The sequence below is a fragment of the Poecile atricapillus genome, chromosome 20, assembly GCF_030490865.1.
Source record: "Poecile atricapillus isolate bPoeAtr1 chromosome 20, bPoeAtr1.hap1, whole genome shotgun sequence".
In the NCBI taxonomy this organism is placed as follows: Eukaryota; Metazoa; Chordata; class Aves; order Passeriformes; family Paridae; genus Poecile; species Poecile atricapillus.
The window spans coordinates 9,912,754-9,930,188 of NC_081268.1; the positions used below are offsets into that span (position 1 = coordinate 9,912,754).

Consider the following 17,435-nt stretch of genomic DNA (forward strand, 5'->3'; position numbering starts at 1 on the left):
GATCCTCAAACGCTACAGATCAGGGTAGGCATTTACAAAATAAAATACCCTTCATTTTAAGGACAGCCATCCTGAGGCACATCCCAGGAGGATGGGACAGCACTCACCCTGCTCTGCCCGCAGGGAGCTGGAGGAGCCGGGCAGGGATCAGGGCATGGAGCTGGGAAGTGCAAAGGAGTGCTCAGTGAGGTGTGAATCCCAGCTCCGAGGATGAGCAGGATCACCGGGGGAAGGAGCAGAGAGTCAGCAGCACACTCTGCACTGCCACACCCCCGAGCTGTCCTGCCCACAGGGCTGCAGGCACAGAATTAGCTCCCATGAGAACCAGAGCAGTGTTTGAGCTGCAGGACAGTGTTGGCTTTAGCATTCCTCATGGATCTATAGCAGAACTAAGCCAGGGCTAGTTCAGACCCCTTGTCCTTAACTTGAGTTGAAAGCAGCTTTGCATTACCACCTGCAGTTGTGCTAGAAACAGAGCTGCCTTAAACTGACCTGGGCTTTTCCACAGGGAAAGATGTTCACTGGGACCTTTTTTGCTAGAAAAGCTCTGCTGAAAACTCATCCTTTAAATCTAGCAGTCAGCAGCAGTCTCCCATTTTCCCTGATTCCACCCCAGTCTCAGCACTTTATCCTGAAGTATTTCATTAATGGGAGAAGCCTCAACACCTGGAACTCCATGGTCCTTGTGTCATGTCCCAGGCAGATGCACTGCAGACACATCCTGCTTCTGGCAAAGTCACACAGGCAGCAGATCTGAATCAGCTTGGAATGGACAAGGAGGTGCAAATTGTTTCTTTGTGGCCCCCAAACCAACATCTAACAAACTACTGAGTAGCTCTTTTTTTTTTCTTTTTCTTTTTTTTTGCATTATCTTTCCAAAAGTATTTAGGCACCCAGGGCAGAAGGGAACAGCTACAAGTAGGTCTGTCCTAACATTTAATCCTGTGGTTTTTTTAGCAGAACAACCTTCCCTTGCTGCTACAACAGACACCAAACCAAGTGCAAGGTATGCAAAGCATTTTCAGTTCACAGACCAGTGTCACTTGAGCAGATGCCATCTATAAGAGACAAACCAGTAACCATCAAATTTAATCAAAGATACCAGCCTGTTCCTTTGGATCACACCCCACATGGGGGTACCACTCATTCCATAAAGCCCAAAGAGGCCAGATCTGTTCTCACCACATCTCTTTTAATCCCAAAGTATAAATCTCATTAGCAGCACTGCTCCATCTGTTCCAGAGTGCAATTTTGACCCTGAGTTTACAGTAGTAGAAAACTTGAATGGAAGATTCTAGCAGAGTCCTTTGCATATTGGCTGCATTAAACAATTACAATAGAACTATAAAAATCCTAGAAAAAACAAAAATAACCCACATTCCTTGTTCAAGTTCTGCAGAAGAAAGGAGTGAAACTGCCCTCCTGTGCTTTGATTAGAGGAGCAGAGCAAGTGTGGCTTGAAGGAAGCAACCAAGAGAGATCAATCACATCTGGGACAAAGCAACAAGAGGAGCTGGCAAACTGGAGCACAACCAGCAATTCCCAGAGACTGGATGCCAGAGTTGGGAAGAACAGACCAAAGCTATGGCCAATGTTTGGAAGTCTTCAAGAGGCTCAAAACAATCTGGACATTTTCCTACTCATTGGTGCAAAAATAACACCTAAAGCTAAAAGCATTCATTGCTCTTCCCATCCCTCCCTCAGGGTGTTCTCAGTGAACTCCATAAGCATGTAACTGGCTTTTTTCATGGCATAACTCATGGCACATGAATTCCATGATGTTTCAGTGAAACCAGAGCCAGAAACATGCAAAGGACAAACCCTGAAGCTTCAATGACACCCAGTGTGTCAAATCACAGCCACGCTGTGAACCTGCCTTGCTGCCCAGAGCTCCAACTCCAGAGCCATCCTCCACTGGGGAGAAGGGTTACAAAAGCTGTCCAGACCCTGCACAGTGCCTGGACTCAGATTAGCACTAAGAAAAATCAACATCCACCCCAGGATTACAGATGTCCTTCCCACACTTGCCTAACCGGCAGCTGATCTTGAACAAGGAATATGCAAGGCCACAGGCAGAATAAATCATACGCCTTGAAAGCAGTAATTGGGTCCCAAAATCCAGTGCAAATATTCTCTGAAGATGCCCGAGAGCAGGTGTTGCAGCCTTGGCAGCAGGATCCGGGGAAAGCCGCGGTTTGGGGGCGGTTTGGGTGGCGGTTCCTGTCCTGCCCAGCTGAGCAGGCACCGCGGAGCAGCCTCAGAAATAGAGCGCGGGCTCGCTGCTGAAATCCGAGAGACCGCCCTTCTCCGCCGGGGTGAGCTGTGGGCAGAGCACAGGGAGACCACGGTGCTGTCAGAGCTGAGCCACAGGAGCCCCTCACCCTTGGATGGTGCCTTGGCTCCCAGCCTGGCTTAGCTGGATGTGTTTAGGTAGTGCCCCCCTCCCCAAACGTGCCCTGGAGTGTCAAAGCCCTGCAATGGTTTGGGTTGGAAGGGATTTTAAAACTCACCTGGTTTCAGCCTCATGCCAGGAGCAGGGAGGGACACACTCCACTATCCCAGGTGGCTGCAAGCCCCATCCAACCTGGCCTTGGACACTTCCGAAGCTTCACAGGGAGCAATTTCTTCCCAATATCTAATCTAAATCTCTTTTAGTTTAAAACTGTTCCCCCTTGTCCTATCACTTTAAAAGAAAAATTTAAAAATCAATCTCCCTGTTTTTTATGAGCTTTAGGTCCTGGAAGGGGCTCTGAGGTCTCACTGGAGCCTTCCCTTCTCCAGGTGAAGGCCCCCAGTTCTCCCAGCCTGGCTCCAGAGCAGAGGGACATCTCCATGGCCTCCTCTGGATTTGTTCCAACAGATCCATGTCTTTCCTGTGCTGAGCACAGAGTGTGCCAGCTGCCTTGAGTCTCCTTCGCAGAGCCAGCTATGGTAGTGGCAGTGGGACAGTGTTTTGGTCCCTTGGGAGCAGTGACACAGCTCCCTGGGCAGGAACACAAACACAGGTGTGCAGGGAAAGGCACATCCTGTCCCATCCACTGCCTGGAACAACTCCCACACCACAAAAGAGCACAAGAGTTGATTATTTATAGCCTCACCATGACTTGGTTCCCATGGGCATCAGCTTCCTTTGGGAGGGGTCCCTCTGCAGCAGGACCCTCATACTTCTGCTCCTGCCACTCACTGAACTTCACAGAGTGCTTTGGGGTGTAGCTGGATAAATCTGCTGGAAGGAGAAAGATGAGGTAAATATTTTTCACCACCCCAAAGAGAAGTGGGAGCAGGATCCCAACAGGGCCAGCCCATCTGCAGCTCCCTATTGATCTCCACTAGCATTCCCACCCATGTGGAGCCCCTTAAGAGTTCATGGGAAACGTGAGCAGTGTCAGACACCACCAGAAACCCCACGGTGCCAATACAGTGCCTCACTCACCTGAGTTAGGTGTACTGGGATGCAAAGTGCTGTTTGGGCGTGGAACATAAAAGGTACGAGATTTTTCCTCCTCTGTTTCAGAAGCGTGTCCTTCCTCTTCCTCATCCTCTTCTGCCAGGGAGCTCTCTGAGGGGTACTCAAACATCGTCTGCAAACTCGTCTCGTTGAAAGAGATCTTCATCTGGGCAAGAGCAAAGGAGAATTATCAGGGAGACTCAACTAAAAATAGAGTCAACAGCAATCCTTGCACTAAGAGAAGTTCATCACCTGTGAATAACTGAGGAAGAATATTTGGGATTGGCTGTAGGACTGTAATCATCATTAGAATGCTGCTGAAATGAACCAGGAATGAATCAAGGCATTTCTGCTGGAAACAGGGACTGCCTGGCTCTCTCCTCCCTGTGACACCCATGGTGGAAGTAGCTCCAGATGTGCTTGTCCAAGCTGAGAAGAAAAGCTGAGGGAAGGGTTTGTTCCCCTGCAGCCCTGCCTGTCCTAATCATTATCTACCGCTGTGCTCCAGGGATCTGGTTACAGGTCACCTCAACAGGTGCAGAGGAGATTCACTGGCAAAAACTTCACACCAGCAAAAGTGAAGGTGGAGAAAAAGCACAACAGCTCTTTGTAAGTACTCCAGAAAATAACCACCAAGGAGCAGAGAACTGCTGATGCCAGCACACATCAGACAAACAAGGAGGATAAGCTTGCCAGGAGTAAGTTCATGCCAAAAGCAGGGAAGTATTTAGCCAACACAGATCAAGGTTCAGGAGCAGCTGTCTAAAAGGGTGTTGTGATCCCTTTACTTCTAAATACAATTAAAATTCAGCTAATAGGGTTATGAACAGAATGGAAAGGACGTGGCAGCTTGTGGACAGGAGCCTGATGGTCCAGATGCTGTGTAATGACTGGCCAGGGGCATTTATCCCATATTTCTGTCATACAGAAAATCCCCAGAGGCTGGGAAGTGGCCCCAAGCAGCCCTCAGGCACCACCGTGCCCAGGGGCACCCATTCCCTGTCACAGCAGCAGCTGGAGCACTGGAGTGACACTGCTAGGGGCTCCCAAAGTCACATCTGGATGTCCCCAAGGGCCAGAGCTGCCAGCAGGTCACAACCTGTGCTGCCCATGCCCAGGAGCCCTGGGGGGATCAGAGCAGACAGGGAGAATTTCACCGCTGCTTTTCAGCAAAGCACAAGGACAGTTCAGGTCAAATCTGGGCAACAGAGGGAGCAGCTGCAGCTCCTCCTCACTGCAAACCCACAGCTGGAGCTCTGTGCCACTCTGCCCCAGGGCAGGATGGCCCTTGGACACAGGCTGCTCCCAGGAGGAGGAGGATGGAGGGAACCAGCTGCCTTTCCCCATTCCCTGCCCCAGCCAGAGCCGCTCTGAGCCTCCCCAAATGACACACGAGGAGAAGAGAGATTCTATTTCAGAGAAAAGGGGTTGGAATTAAATGGTCCTGAAGCTAAGAGCATCCCAGTTGCTGCTCCCTGAATTTCCCATCCCTGCTGCTGACCTAGATGTTCCCTGATCCGAGCCAGGCTGTCAGTGCTCACAATGTGGTGACTGTCCTGTGGGGATGAGCCACGCTGCCAGACCAGGAACTGCGCACAGGCCACTGACCAGCGCTGCCAGTGGCACTGAAGGGCAAGAAGTACTTGGCTGAACATGGAAAACAAAGCAGACAGGAGAGATATGCCTTGGGGTTTAGAATTTAAGCTTGGGAGATGGAACTAAACGCTCCTGGGTTTCTGCTATCTGGAGGAAATCTCTAAGAAAATTACTTTTGAGTACAGATTGGACCAAAGGTGCATGCAGTGCTGGAGGAGAAAACAGCCTCAGCAGGGAGCAAAACCACAGGGCAGAACAGAGCAGAAAGAGTCTGGAGACACCAACATCCCACAGAGAGACCAGAGACAACAACAGCCCCAAACTCAACAGCTCCCACTCTCCAGAGACAACTCAAGCAATGCTGGAGCCCTTCACACAGAGCACTCAGGCCCTGGCACAGGGGCACAGCGGGGCCAAGATCACCTGCAAGGCTCACCCAGGCAGGTGTGTGGCACAGGGGCACCGTGGCACCAGTTCCCCCACACCACAGGGATCTGTCCTAGGGCAGATCCCAGCCCTGCTCCCAGAGCCTGCAGCAGGCAGAGCCCCAGGGCTGCTCCCTGATCCCCTGGGCACACCCAGGCAGAGCAAACACCAGGCACTGGCACAGGATGGGCCCTGGGGCATTCAGTCAGCCCTGCCCATGGGGAGAGAGCCCCAAAGCCCAAAACCTGCTGTGGCAGCACCTGGGCTCCCCTCTCTAAGCACCAGAGGGATTCAGGGAAGCACAAAGCAGCTCTGCTTGACCCAACAGAACAGGGAGGGCGAAGCATTCAGGCAAAACCAGGGGACACAGGGAGCAGAGAAATGCTCTGAGTGGCTACAGAGCACAACTGAGCGCTGTGTGCAAGGAACAGGCAGCTTCAGTCCCAGGAACCAGCTAAAAAGGAAAACCAAGAGCCCAGTCATGGCACAGACAACAGGTTTGCACAGCCAGCAGCGCTTTGCCAGACCACAGAGACTTTTATGGGAACACAAAAGGCAACAGGGGACGTTTCTTTAGAAGACAAGCGTGTCCCAGCAGAGCCCAGCTTGCTGGAGCCCAGCCAGAGGCCTCTGCTCATCCTGTCTCAGCACTGTCTCTGCCCCAGCAGCAGCTGCCAGCTGTGGCAAGGAAGAATTTTGCACCCTTCAGCTGTGGATGTTTGCAGGGATTTGTCACTCCTTGCTCAGCTGGAGGCTTCACCCACAGCTGTGTCAGAAACCCAGGGTCCAACCCAAACTCATATATACATATATATATAAAAATATATATAAATATACATATAAATACTCTGCCCAGCAATCAGACACACTGGAAAAAGTAAAGCAGGCTTTTCAGGAAATATTGTGCTGTTCAACCAATAAGTTCTTGTTGCCATAGCAAAAATCATTTATTTATTTGCTGGGATTTGAACAGTAATGAGTAATAGAATATCCAGGAAAGAGAAGCCAGGGCAAACATTGCCCAACAAAGCGTAAATCTGAGTAGTCATGCAGATCTCATTTAGAAAAGGGAAGTCAACCTTGTGTCAGGCTGTCAGGTTCTAACACAGAGCAACCTCCCAGCTGCCAGGGAGTGACAGGGAAGGTCTCTGCACAGACAAATAACTGCTTGTGAGACTGGAAATGGGGTAGGAGCAGAGGTTTTTATGGTGGACAGAGATCCCCAAAGGGTTTACCCTACTCTTCCCATCTGACCAGTCCCACAGAGCAGCAGATTTAGTAAAAGGAGACAGAAAAGCACTTCATAAATTCCAAACCTCTTCAGAGACCTTCAGTTTTTTCACAGCAGCCTGCAGTCAATGATCTAGACAGCTCCCATGAAAAGAAACTTTCAGATAAAGGATTTTTGGGGAAATGAACCATTTTTTTGGAGTTAGCAATGAGCTTGTCTATGTGTCTGTGCTTGTCCTGAAAACACAGTCATGTGTCAGCCCAAATTGTTGAATAACTCCAGACACAAACTATGTGGGCAGCCTGGAACAGTACCCTGGGGACTGCAGAAGCACCAGCACATCTCCAAGGCATTTGCTATCATTCAGCAGATAAGGAGCTTTTGTGCCTCTAAAGCCTTTCCTTGACACAGAAATAAAGGGTTTTTCCCTGACAAGAATCCCTAGGAACAGAGGGGACTTGAGGCTTGGTTCCTATATCGGATTAACCCTGTACTGCTGTGGCTGAAACATTCTAAGTATTCCCAGAAAACTGCAGATTCAGAAATGTACTATTCTGTACAAAAAGAAGAGCTGGCTGTGACACCACAGAATCACTTGATCACGCTTTTCCAAGAAGTGTTTCCTTAGACTAACACTGACTTTTGCTCAGCCATTAACTGCACCTCAGTGAGTTACTGAGTTAAGAGCACTAAAGATTTACAGCAGGAGCACATGGGGGAAGCCCAGAGTGGCTGGCAAAGGAGACATTTCCTCCAGGATCACATCCCAGCTCCCAAGCCACAAGGCAAAACAGGAAAGTCTCCATTTACAAGGCAACCCACAAAGCCAGCTCTGTGTAATCAATATGCTGAAGCACATGGCAGATAGGAGCAATGCATGGAGATTCGAAATATTAAACTCCTTGTGCAAGACACTGGCAAGTTTCAAATTCCTGATGAGAAGTGACAGGGTAGGGACAGCCCCAAGAGCATGTGGGGCAGGTGGCTGGGTTAACTCTTCACTGTGCTGGACAAGAGGAGATTCCAGTGCCCACACAAGCACAGCTGGAGCCCCAGTGTGCCAGAGCACAGAGCAGCCATTCACCCTGGGAGCCCTTTATTCCTCCTCACATCTGCAGGAAGAAGAGCCAGAGCCTTCCACAGCTTAACAAGCAATTCAAAAATTACTTATTTGGCCCCTAAGAACCAGACAAATCTCCCTACTAGCACAAAACAAATCTCATCTGAATACACAAAGGGAGCAGGACAAGCAAGGTACAATTAGTGTCAAGACTTGGTGTCCTCAAAAAAATCACACAGAGCTCCCCAAGAGCAGAGGATTTCACAGGCAGCCCTTTTGTAGCTACAACAAGATGCACTGCTGGGAGCTGCCATCCACAAACATTTCTGTGCAAGCCAGACAGCCCAGAGCAGCTCACAAAAATACCCAAGTTTGGTGCTGGAATGGGACCCATGGAGCATCATTCCATGGGAACAGAGAGAGGCTGGGAGCAGAATTAGTTCCCACCCTGTCAAGGAGTTCATTCAGGACCAAAAGGCTCCCATGATGTGAACAGTATCACCTGCACAAGAGTTCATGTCTCTCTTGCCCTTTTTCCCTCTCTTTTAACATGCAAAAGGAACTTCTTTGATGAGAAGCAAGTGCAGCAGCTTCACCAGGAGCCTCAGGGCTCAGAGCTGCATTTCCACGGCCTGCAAGCGACACAATTTCCCTACACACACAAGTGTTTTGTCTGAGATATTTCCTACAATCTTGCAATGCCCACAAAGCAGCAGCTCCATCCTGCCAAGTTCCCAAGATCATCCGAAGGGCACTTCTCGGAAAACATCAGCACGGAATTCCTCCGGCCCAGATTTTCCCAGGATGTTTGTGAAGTGGCTCTGTGTGATACAGACACTTCATGTGACTCTTCCTACACAAACTGGCAAACAGGGATATCCTCCCAGCCCCACAGACCACAGCCACTGGAAGTTTGGGTTATAAATAGGTTTTAAATTCAGGTTTCACTTGGGAGGGGGGTGAGCACAACCCCTGAGGTGAAGGAGATGCTGCTGCAGCAGCTCTTACCCAGATTTCCTTTACTGCCACTGCATCCAGAAACTAAATATTTTCATTTTCCCTGCTGTTCCCCACACATAACACAGACCAGCAGGAATCCTGCCCCAGCCACCCCAGTGTCCTCCTCTGCTCTTCTCAGAACACCATGACCACATACTGGAAAAACCAGAGTGGGAAGGAAAACCCAAACTCAAAACAATCTGAATCCTTGAGCTGGAGGGAAATTATAAATCATCTCCAATCTGGTCCACAGATTAGGGAAACTGATTAAGAAAACGTTAACTGTAATCCTCATGATTAGAGTTCAGAGCACAAAGTACTTCCAATCTCCTCTGGAGCTCTGGGGCAGGCTGAGCCCTGGGCACGTCCTAACCAGCTTCAAAGCCAGGCTCTGCTTTAATTTGCGTAAGAGTTTCTATTTTAGCCCTTCTGTCCCATTCCCTGCAATGCTGACAGCAGCAGGCAGGACATGGGGGCAAGAGAACCGGGGAAATTTGGGACCAGCTCAGACTGTCACTGCAGAATGAAAAGCATGGGAGTGGTGAGGCCATGCAGAGCCTCAGTCACAGAAAGTTTCCCACTACAGAGATGAGATAAATCTGACTCATCTGCTCTGCCAGGGCTTCATACAACAAAGTCTCAGCACTTCAAGGTGCTGGCATGCAGAGGGGAAACAAAAAACCACCCACTGCCCCACCACAGCCTCGGGGGTAATTTGTGAAGTGGTTTGAAAGCTGTAACTGCAGCAAATTCTGATTTCCAGTCTTCAGCCATCATCACAGGGAAAAAAAATAAAAATCAGTGGAATTAGCAAAGGGCAGGAAAACGGCCCTGTCTGGGTGAAAGAGCTTGCTGCCATCTGACAGCTCATGGAGATCATCTCTGCAGGGGAGGGACCACACTTCATCATCCAAGACACTTATTTCCTGAGCATGACTTATCTCTGCTGACCTCATCTCCTAAAAATGCAATACATCCATGTCAGATACTGCCATGGCCCCTCCTTAAAGGTGGCAGATGAATCTGCCCCAGCAGAGCACAGCCAGAGACAGAAAATAGAACAGGAACACGCAGTTCTCCAAGAGCTAAAGAATACAAATCTCTGACCCCTCCAAAACACAGAGATGACATAAATCAAAGGGATTTTTGAAGAGAGGTTTCTTCTTCTACCACCAGATTAGTTTACTTGTGTTATGGTTAATTTACTTGTGTTATGGTTAATTTACTTGTGTTATAGCAAAAAAACAACCAGCATAAAAAAACTTCAGGCAGCCACCAGTATTTAGACTCCACACCGTGCAGACTTGCTCCAAACAGGTCTGGGCAACAGCTGGAAATGTTGATCCCTGCCAACATCCCAAGCCTACACCTGGTTCTCACAGGAGACCATCTCCAGCAGAACTGAACAGATGGAAAATTACAGAGCAAGAAGTTGAGCAGGTTCAACCAACAAAGCTGCTGCCCATGATCAGAACTGAGGGGTATTTAAAATAATTTTATGTTTAACAGACTTTTAAGCGGGAATTTGGAAGCCACATTCAGGCATTACGCAGCTCAAAAGATTAGGATATGGACCATATGCTGAAGTTTGTGTGAGGTGGAATTTTTTGAAGTTCAGCTGAAGATCTCTGAAGATAATTTAGCTGCAGGCTCCAACAGTTTGGATGCCACCAGCCTTGTTCCCGTAATCCCTGCTCACACCAGTGACTCTCCTGCCAGCACATGGCAAACTGCCAGCTGTGACAAACAAAAACATTAAACCCATCAACACCCCGATGTCTGCTGGCTCTCAGGTCCTGTTATGAGCAGGGCTTTGGGTGGCCTGGCCAGAATTTGTTCACCTTCCCTGCAGGATCTCCAGGAGGTGCTGGAGAGGAAAACCCTCGGGATGCACTGCAGGAGCAGGGTCAGGGCAGAGTCCAGCCTCCAAGGAGAGGACAGCCTGAAGCAGTCACAGCTCATGGGGAGCCTGGCTGGCTCTGCAGTGCTCTGTCCTTCCCCAGCTCTCACTCCAACACACATGTTCTGCAGAAACCCAGATTTCTATCTCGCTGACAACTTTATTAGACGTTATTCTGGCAGGTAACCAAACCACCACTGCCTCTTGTCTGCTCAGATGAGCAAGATTTTATCCTCTGTGATTCCAAAGATCCACATCCTGCAGCAAAGCCTTCCCTTCCTCCTGGTGCTGCTGAAATGCCTTTACTTCTCTGCAATAACAGAGTACAAAGAAGAGCCCTGAGCAGAGGTCACCAACAGTGTGCTGCATCCTCTGCCCCACTCCCAGTTTAGAATAAAGGTCAGTAGGTCTCCTTCCACCCCTGCACATGTATCCTGTCCTCTCTGAGAGCCCAGCCAGCTCCTCCAGCAGCTGCCCAGCAGCTCCTGGCACATCCCTTCGGAGCTGCAAACACTGCTCAGACTGAGTCCCACCCACACTGCTTTATCTGAACTGCTGCTGGCACTGCCTGGAGAGGTCCCAGAACAGCCCCAGAGCAGATGAACAGCCCTGGAGGGCACCTGAACCCCTCCTGAGCACAGGAGCTCCAGCTCATCCAGCCCCCAGGGTGAGCAGGGCTGGGGCTCTGCCCTCCACTCGCAGAGGCTGATGTGTCCCATCACACCCAGCCCCACACTGATCTTCACAGCCCCTGTCCCCCCACAGCAGAGCTGGGAACAGATTTATTTATTTCCAAAACATCATCTTCCTCTCTCTCCCTCACCATGCTCCAGCTCCAACCCCCAAAGTAACAGCTGCTTCACATATCTGAAGGTCTGGAAGGAGCAATAAAGCTGTTTATCCTGAAAGACCTTGAGGCAGCAGCATCCCTGAGGCCACAGCCAAGTCACAAGTCCCACAGGCACTGTCAGCAGCCAGGAGCAGGGGCTGGAGCTCCCTCTGTGCAGAGCATGGAAAAGGGAGGCTGAATTTCTACATTTGAAGAAAAACACCATCTGCATCTCAGAGAACAGTGGGGTCCAGCTGGCAGGGCTGACACCCTCCTTCCAATAAATGATCACCCCTGACTGCACAGACACTCATTGATCCACAGCATTTCCAGACTCTGCTGACCTGCTCTTTATCTCCCAGATTCCTGCTGGGCACCAGCAAATGGTTAAATTTTTCCAAGTTCTTGAAGTTTCACTAAACACTACTTTCTCGAGTATGGAGCATAATTAAAGACCTTTTAAAGGCAAGATTTGGAAAGGAAGATGCTTGGCACAGGAAGGGTTTGTTCACCCCAGAAGACAGAGGAAGCTGCTCAGTAAAACCAGCATCAGGTTTTGACACCCCAAAAGAGAAAGGGGATTGGTTTTAACAAAGAACTGCCACTCCCAGATCACAAGAACTGGCTGCTTCTGCCCAATTCAGGCTAAAATCAAGTTTCTGAAAACCCCGACACAGCTACAAAACAGAACTCTTGTTTTTGGCTGGTTGCCTTGGAGACACAGAGTGATCTCTTGGGAAGAAACCAAGGAATGCATCTTAATCCGAGCTCCTTCCTTTTCAGGCATCAACACTCAGCCTTATTACCCAGAGTAAAAGCCACAAACATCCTCTAGGTCAAGAGTAAACAGAAATCTTTCCATTTGTCCACCATCAGTATCTTCTAGACCCTGGCTACAAAGTCATACTCTGTGCTTGGCTGAGCAGGAAGGGAACTAAAAGAAAAATGGGTGTTCCTCCCACACCACATTTCATTTCCCCCAGAAACTTGAGTCTTGACTACTTTCCTTCAGCTTATTTTTCAAAGGGCCCCTATTTGTTTCATCTTCCTGAGTTCTGCAAATATTAACAGGCAGTTTCTCTTTTGCCTTTTAATCTCTCTCCTCTCAGAAACCAAATGTTTACACACAAGTTCTCCTGCAGGAGGACCCCACACACATTTCCCAAGGAACAGCTGTGTGTGCACCTTGCAGGATTTGGCACCTCAGCTGCACAGCAGGGCAGTTAATGCTGTTAAGCTGATAAAGAACAGGGGCAGAGAAGCTCCACGACCTGCCCAATGTCACACACAAATCCACCAGTGACACACAAAGCAGCAGTTAACCAGTATCACACAATATTTTAGGCTGGGAAAGGTCCTCTGGAGGTCTCTAGCCCAAACTCCTGTCTTTAGGAGGACTGACCTGCCAATTGCTCAAAGCTTTCCCCTGGCAAGTTTCAGGCTGGACATGCCACGACTTCTGTAGGTTTGACCAACCAAAAAACAATTCAATCACTGCATTGGACTTGTGCTCATCTCCCTCCCTCATTTTGGTACTGTTAAGGACACCTTCCACTCTGCACCATTTAACTGGTTTTACTCGGGGCTTTGTTCTTTGTGCCCCAACAGCATCCCCCACTCAGAAAAATCAGCTCCTCAGCTCTGTCAGAAGTAGGGCTTACCCAAATATAACCATCCACAAGATTCCCTCTGTGTCCTCTGCTCCATCCTAAGAGCACTCACAACTGTAACATGCTGTATTAATATTTTCACCATTTATACCACACACCTGATTTGGTATAAATCAAATTAACACCTCAAATCGAACCTGAACAGAGCCAAAACAGCTGCAGGGAGTGCAAGCCAGCAGGTGTTTAAGCAGCAGAACAACTCTAGTCTCACCAAGCATTTCCCTGTAGTAAAACAAGGAAAAACTTCAGGAGCACTGAGCAAGAATCAACACTCCTGCTCATTTGCTTGTTCTGGATCTCAAGGTGCTCCAGACCTGCTCCCTGCATTAGTCACCATCAAATTACCACAGGCTTCGTGTGCTTAGGGAGGAATTTGACAGCGTTAAGCCAGGGAAGCAGCACTCCCTGCCTCCCTTCAAATGAGATGCATCCTGCTCAAAGGATTTCCTCAAATTATAATGCTCAGTGCCTCAGGCACCCGTGTGCATTCAGTGCCTCAGTTATCTACTTGGATTTGGGTAACGGAATTGTCCCACAACAGTTCCCACTATGGAAAAACGTCACATCACAGCCTAAGAGTCAGGATTTGCTACCTCAGTGTGCTGCTTCCAGAGCCCAGCACCTCTCTCCCACTCCCCTTATCACGTCCAGATGCATTTCACCAAGCTCTACAAAGATTAATTCTCAATTTAGGGCTCACAAGGATCTACACTACTCCCCAAGCCGTGAGAAAATCTGGCATTCGCTCACTCCAGAGGAATTTGGAGCAAGCAGCGTCTCCTGGATCTTCAGAGCTGTAGCTGCACATTCAGAACGAGCAGGTGGTATAATCCTATCACGGGGAGTTAAGGTCTTTGCTGATCTCTTTCTGCCTAATCGAGACCTAATTCCTGAGCCTCTATCAATAGATCACTAATGCAGGGAAGATGCCAAAGCCACGCTGCCCAAGTGACCACGGGCAGCTCAACACACCCAACCCTTCAGACACAGGGCAAGCCCGCAGCTGCTCAAACCCTGCAGCTCCCCCTGAGCTCCCAAATTCCTGAAATACTTTACTCTCCATTATCGTATCTCCAAGAAGGGATGGGGTGGGAGAGGCCCTGCAGTTATCACAGGGCAAATCCCACCCTCAGCACTTGGTGGGACAGCACCCAGTGCCCCCTCCCTGAGAGCAAATTCCATTTAATGCCAAGTCCCGTCTCCCAGCTGTGGTCCTCAGGCTCCCTTTAAAGTTCCAGGAGACAGTAAAAGCAAACAAGACACTGCTTGCAAAGAGTTACAAACTCTCCTAACACTGGATACTATGAAATATTACTCCCTGGTTCCTTCCTCGCCATTCTGAAATATCCTGTGCATCAGTGTGGTGGAGCTCCACCTGCCCTCTCCTGTTTTCCACCTGCCCAAAGGCTTCACTTCTGAGTCTGTTTTACTCCCTGCTTCAGCCAGCTCTGAGGGCAGCCTCTGGTTGGGGCAAACACTCTGCCCGTGCTCCCAGCGGTGTCTCCTGAGAAGCCAAACCCAAACCAGCACTTCCACAGAGGAGCCCGGTTACCTTCTTGCGGCGCGAGCCCGTCTTGCTCATGCAGGACCTCTCCAGGGACAGGTACCCCCCGATCACTTCAATCTCGTTCACCGTGGGGTAGCGCTTTTTATGAGATATCCCCACTTGGGGCCCATCAGCGTTCTCCACGGCTTTGCCTCTTCCTTTGCTGTCCTCTTCCTCCTCCTCTTCCTCCCGCTGTGGCCTTCCGCTGGCATCGGCGAGAGCCTGCAGCCCCGGGGCCACGGGTTTCCTTTTGGGCACGACAGTGAAGGTGCTGCCTCCCCTCTGCTGGGGGGCAGAGTGTGGTCTGTAGAGGGGCACGGAGGAAATCTCCATCTCCAGGTCAGGGCCAGCTCCTCCGGGCTGGTTCGCCAAGCTCCCCGTCCTGGCAGCTGGGCCAGCCCTGGGAAGAAGCTCCCCGCTGTCCGGCTCCACAATGTCATCGATGTAAGTCACAGGTACCAAGGGATCCAGAGGCGCCGCTGGGGAAGTGATGGGCTCTTCCTGCTCCGGGGCGGAGGCCCTGGGAGGCTCCTGGGGTGCCTTCTCCTCCGAGGGCGCTGGGCCTGGCCTGGCAATCTGGGGCTGAGCCGGGCTGCCCTCCCGGCGGGGCACGAAGACGAAGGAATTGCGCGAATTCAGGCGCAGCTTGGCCAGAGCCTGTGCCTGCAGGTCGTGGGCTGGGATGGCCGCCAAGTCGGGCTTGGGGGCCGGGTGGATTTCGAAGGAGCCCCCGGCCCGCGGGGCTGAGGCGGAGAGCGGCCGAGTGGCACTGGGGGCCGGACTGGCACTGGGCAGGGGCGACACGGCCGCTTCGGCCTCCTCCGGCTTTGGCCTCCTGGCGTTGGCTCTGGCATGGGAAGGGCTGGTGGATGGCACTGGTGGCCCCTTGGGCGTCGCGGGGCGGCCGGCGGGGACAGCACCGGGCTCGGGGACGCGGGTGCTGGGGGGCTGCCCCCGAGGAGTGACCGTGAAGGAGTTGGAGCTGATCTTGTGGAGAAAGCAGTTGGCCTGAGGGGCCGCAGCCTTGGGGGCCGGGGGCACCGCCTGGGGAGCTGCAGCCCGGGGGGGAGCCGGGGTGGGCTGGGGGGGCACAGGCTGGGGGGTGACAACCCCGGGAGGGGGTGCGGGCTGGGGGGTGACAACCCCGGGAGGGGGTGCCGTGGGTTGGGGGGTGACAGCCCGGGGAGGGGGTGCCGTGGGTTGGGGGGTGACAGCCCGGGGAGGGGGTGCCGTGGGTTGGGGGGTGACAGCCCGGGGAGGGGGTGCCGTGGGTTGGGGGGTGACAGCCCGGGGAGGGGGTGCCGTGGGCGGAGGGGTGACAGCCCGGGGGGGAGCCGGCTGCAGGACCGTGGGCTGGGGGGCCACCGGCACCGCGGGCGGGGTGGCGGCCCGGGGGGGAGCCGGGAGCGGCGGAGGGGTGGCCGGGACCGCCGGCGGAGATGCCGGTCCCGCCTTTGGCGCCGGAGCCCGGGGGAAGCCGGGTCCCTTGTGGAGGGGCGCGGGGGAGCGGGGGGAGCCGGGCCCCGCGGGCGGAGCGGGCGGCGCGGCCCGGGCAGCGCCCGGTCCCACCTGCGGCGGAGCCGCGGCCCCGCCGGTCCCGGTCAGCGCGTCCCCAACGCGGCGACGGCGGCCCCGCGGCCGCTGCCCGAACTTCTCCAGGAGGCGGCTGACGGTGCCCGGCTCGGCCGCCTCGGGCGGCTCCGGCGGCTCGGCCGTCTCGTAGATGACGACCTGTTCGGCGCGGATCTCGGCGAGCGCGGCGCCGCGCCGGGCCAGCAGCTCCCGCAGCGGGTCGGTGCCGGCCGGGTCCCGGCGGCGGGCGGGCGGAGCGTCCCCCGCGGCGAAGCAAGCGGCGGGGTCGGAGCGGGACTCGATGATGAGGATGTTGTCGGCGCGGATGGTGCGGATGCCGGGCACGGCGCTGTACAGCTCCAGCAGCTGCTGCAGCGGCCGCGCCGCGCCGCCGGGCCCGGGCCGCCCCTGCCGCAGCCGGCGCCGCTCGCTCTCCAGCCGCATGAAGGGGTTCTCCCGGAGCGGGCCCAGGCTCTCCGCCACCACCAGCCGCTCCCCGGCCGGGGGCTCGGGCTCGCCGCCCGCCCCGGCCAGCTTGGCCCGCTTGCGCTCCAGGATCTCCCGCTGCCAGGCGGGCGCTGCCCGCGGCCCGGCGCCGAGCGGCGGCTCCGCGCTGCTCATGGCGGCGGCGCTGGGGCTCTGCGGGCCGGGCCCCGCCGCGCCGGGGCGGCCCCGCGGCACCGCCCCCGGGCCGGGCACGGCCGGCCCCCCATGGGCCGCACCGGGACCAGCGCTCCGCCCTCCGGGAACGGGCCCGGGCGCGGTGCTGTGAGCTGGTGTGACAGAGCCCACCGCCCGCATCGCCCTGTCCTCACACACAGGAGACCCCCGGCACGGGACACGAGCCACGCTGACCGACACAGAATCCCAGTATTTGCCTATTCCCCCATGTCGGGCTGGTCCGTCTGGTGCCAGCCGAGGACGGGATCGAAAAGCGCCTCTCGGGGATGTCGGTCACCGTCGCAGGTGGAGCAGGGATCCAGCCCCGAACTCTGGAGCAATGTCTGTGGTACCCGGACCCTCAGAGGAGCGTTTTAGAGAGAGCTCTGATGGATACGAGTGGCGTTTTCCATGGCACATGGCAGAAATAGAACATTTTCCCCATTTAACTCTGCTGCCCAGGGAGATCGTGGAGTCTCCCCCTCTGAAGGCATCCCA

General features: G+C 53.2%; 1 protein-coding gene across 1 annotated transcript; it reads right to left on the reverse strand.

The window, feature by feature from the left end:
• Window positions 1-1,209: 1,209 nt before the first annotated feature.
• Window positions 1,210-17,173, reverse strand: TPRN (taperin). Its single transcript, XM_058853486.1, has 5 exons — window positions 15,990-17,173; window positions 14,712-15,749; window positions 3,434-3,614; window positions 3,099-3,226; window positions 1,210-2,320 (listed from the first exon to the last, which is right to left on the reverse strand). Exons 1-5 carry the CDS (start codon window positions 17,076-17,078, stop codon window positions 2,258-2,260), a joined length of 2,499 nt encoding a protein of 832 aa, XP_058709469.1. The 5' UTR covers window positions 17,079-17,173; the 3' UTR covers window positions 1,210-2,257.
• Between the last annotated feature and the right edge of the window lie 262 nt (window positions 17,174-17,435).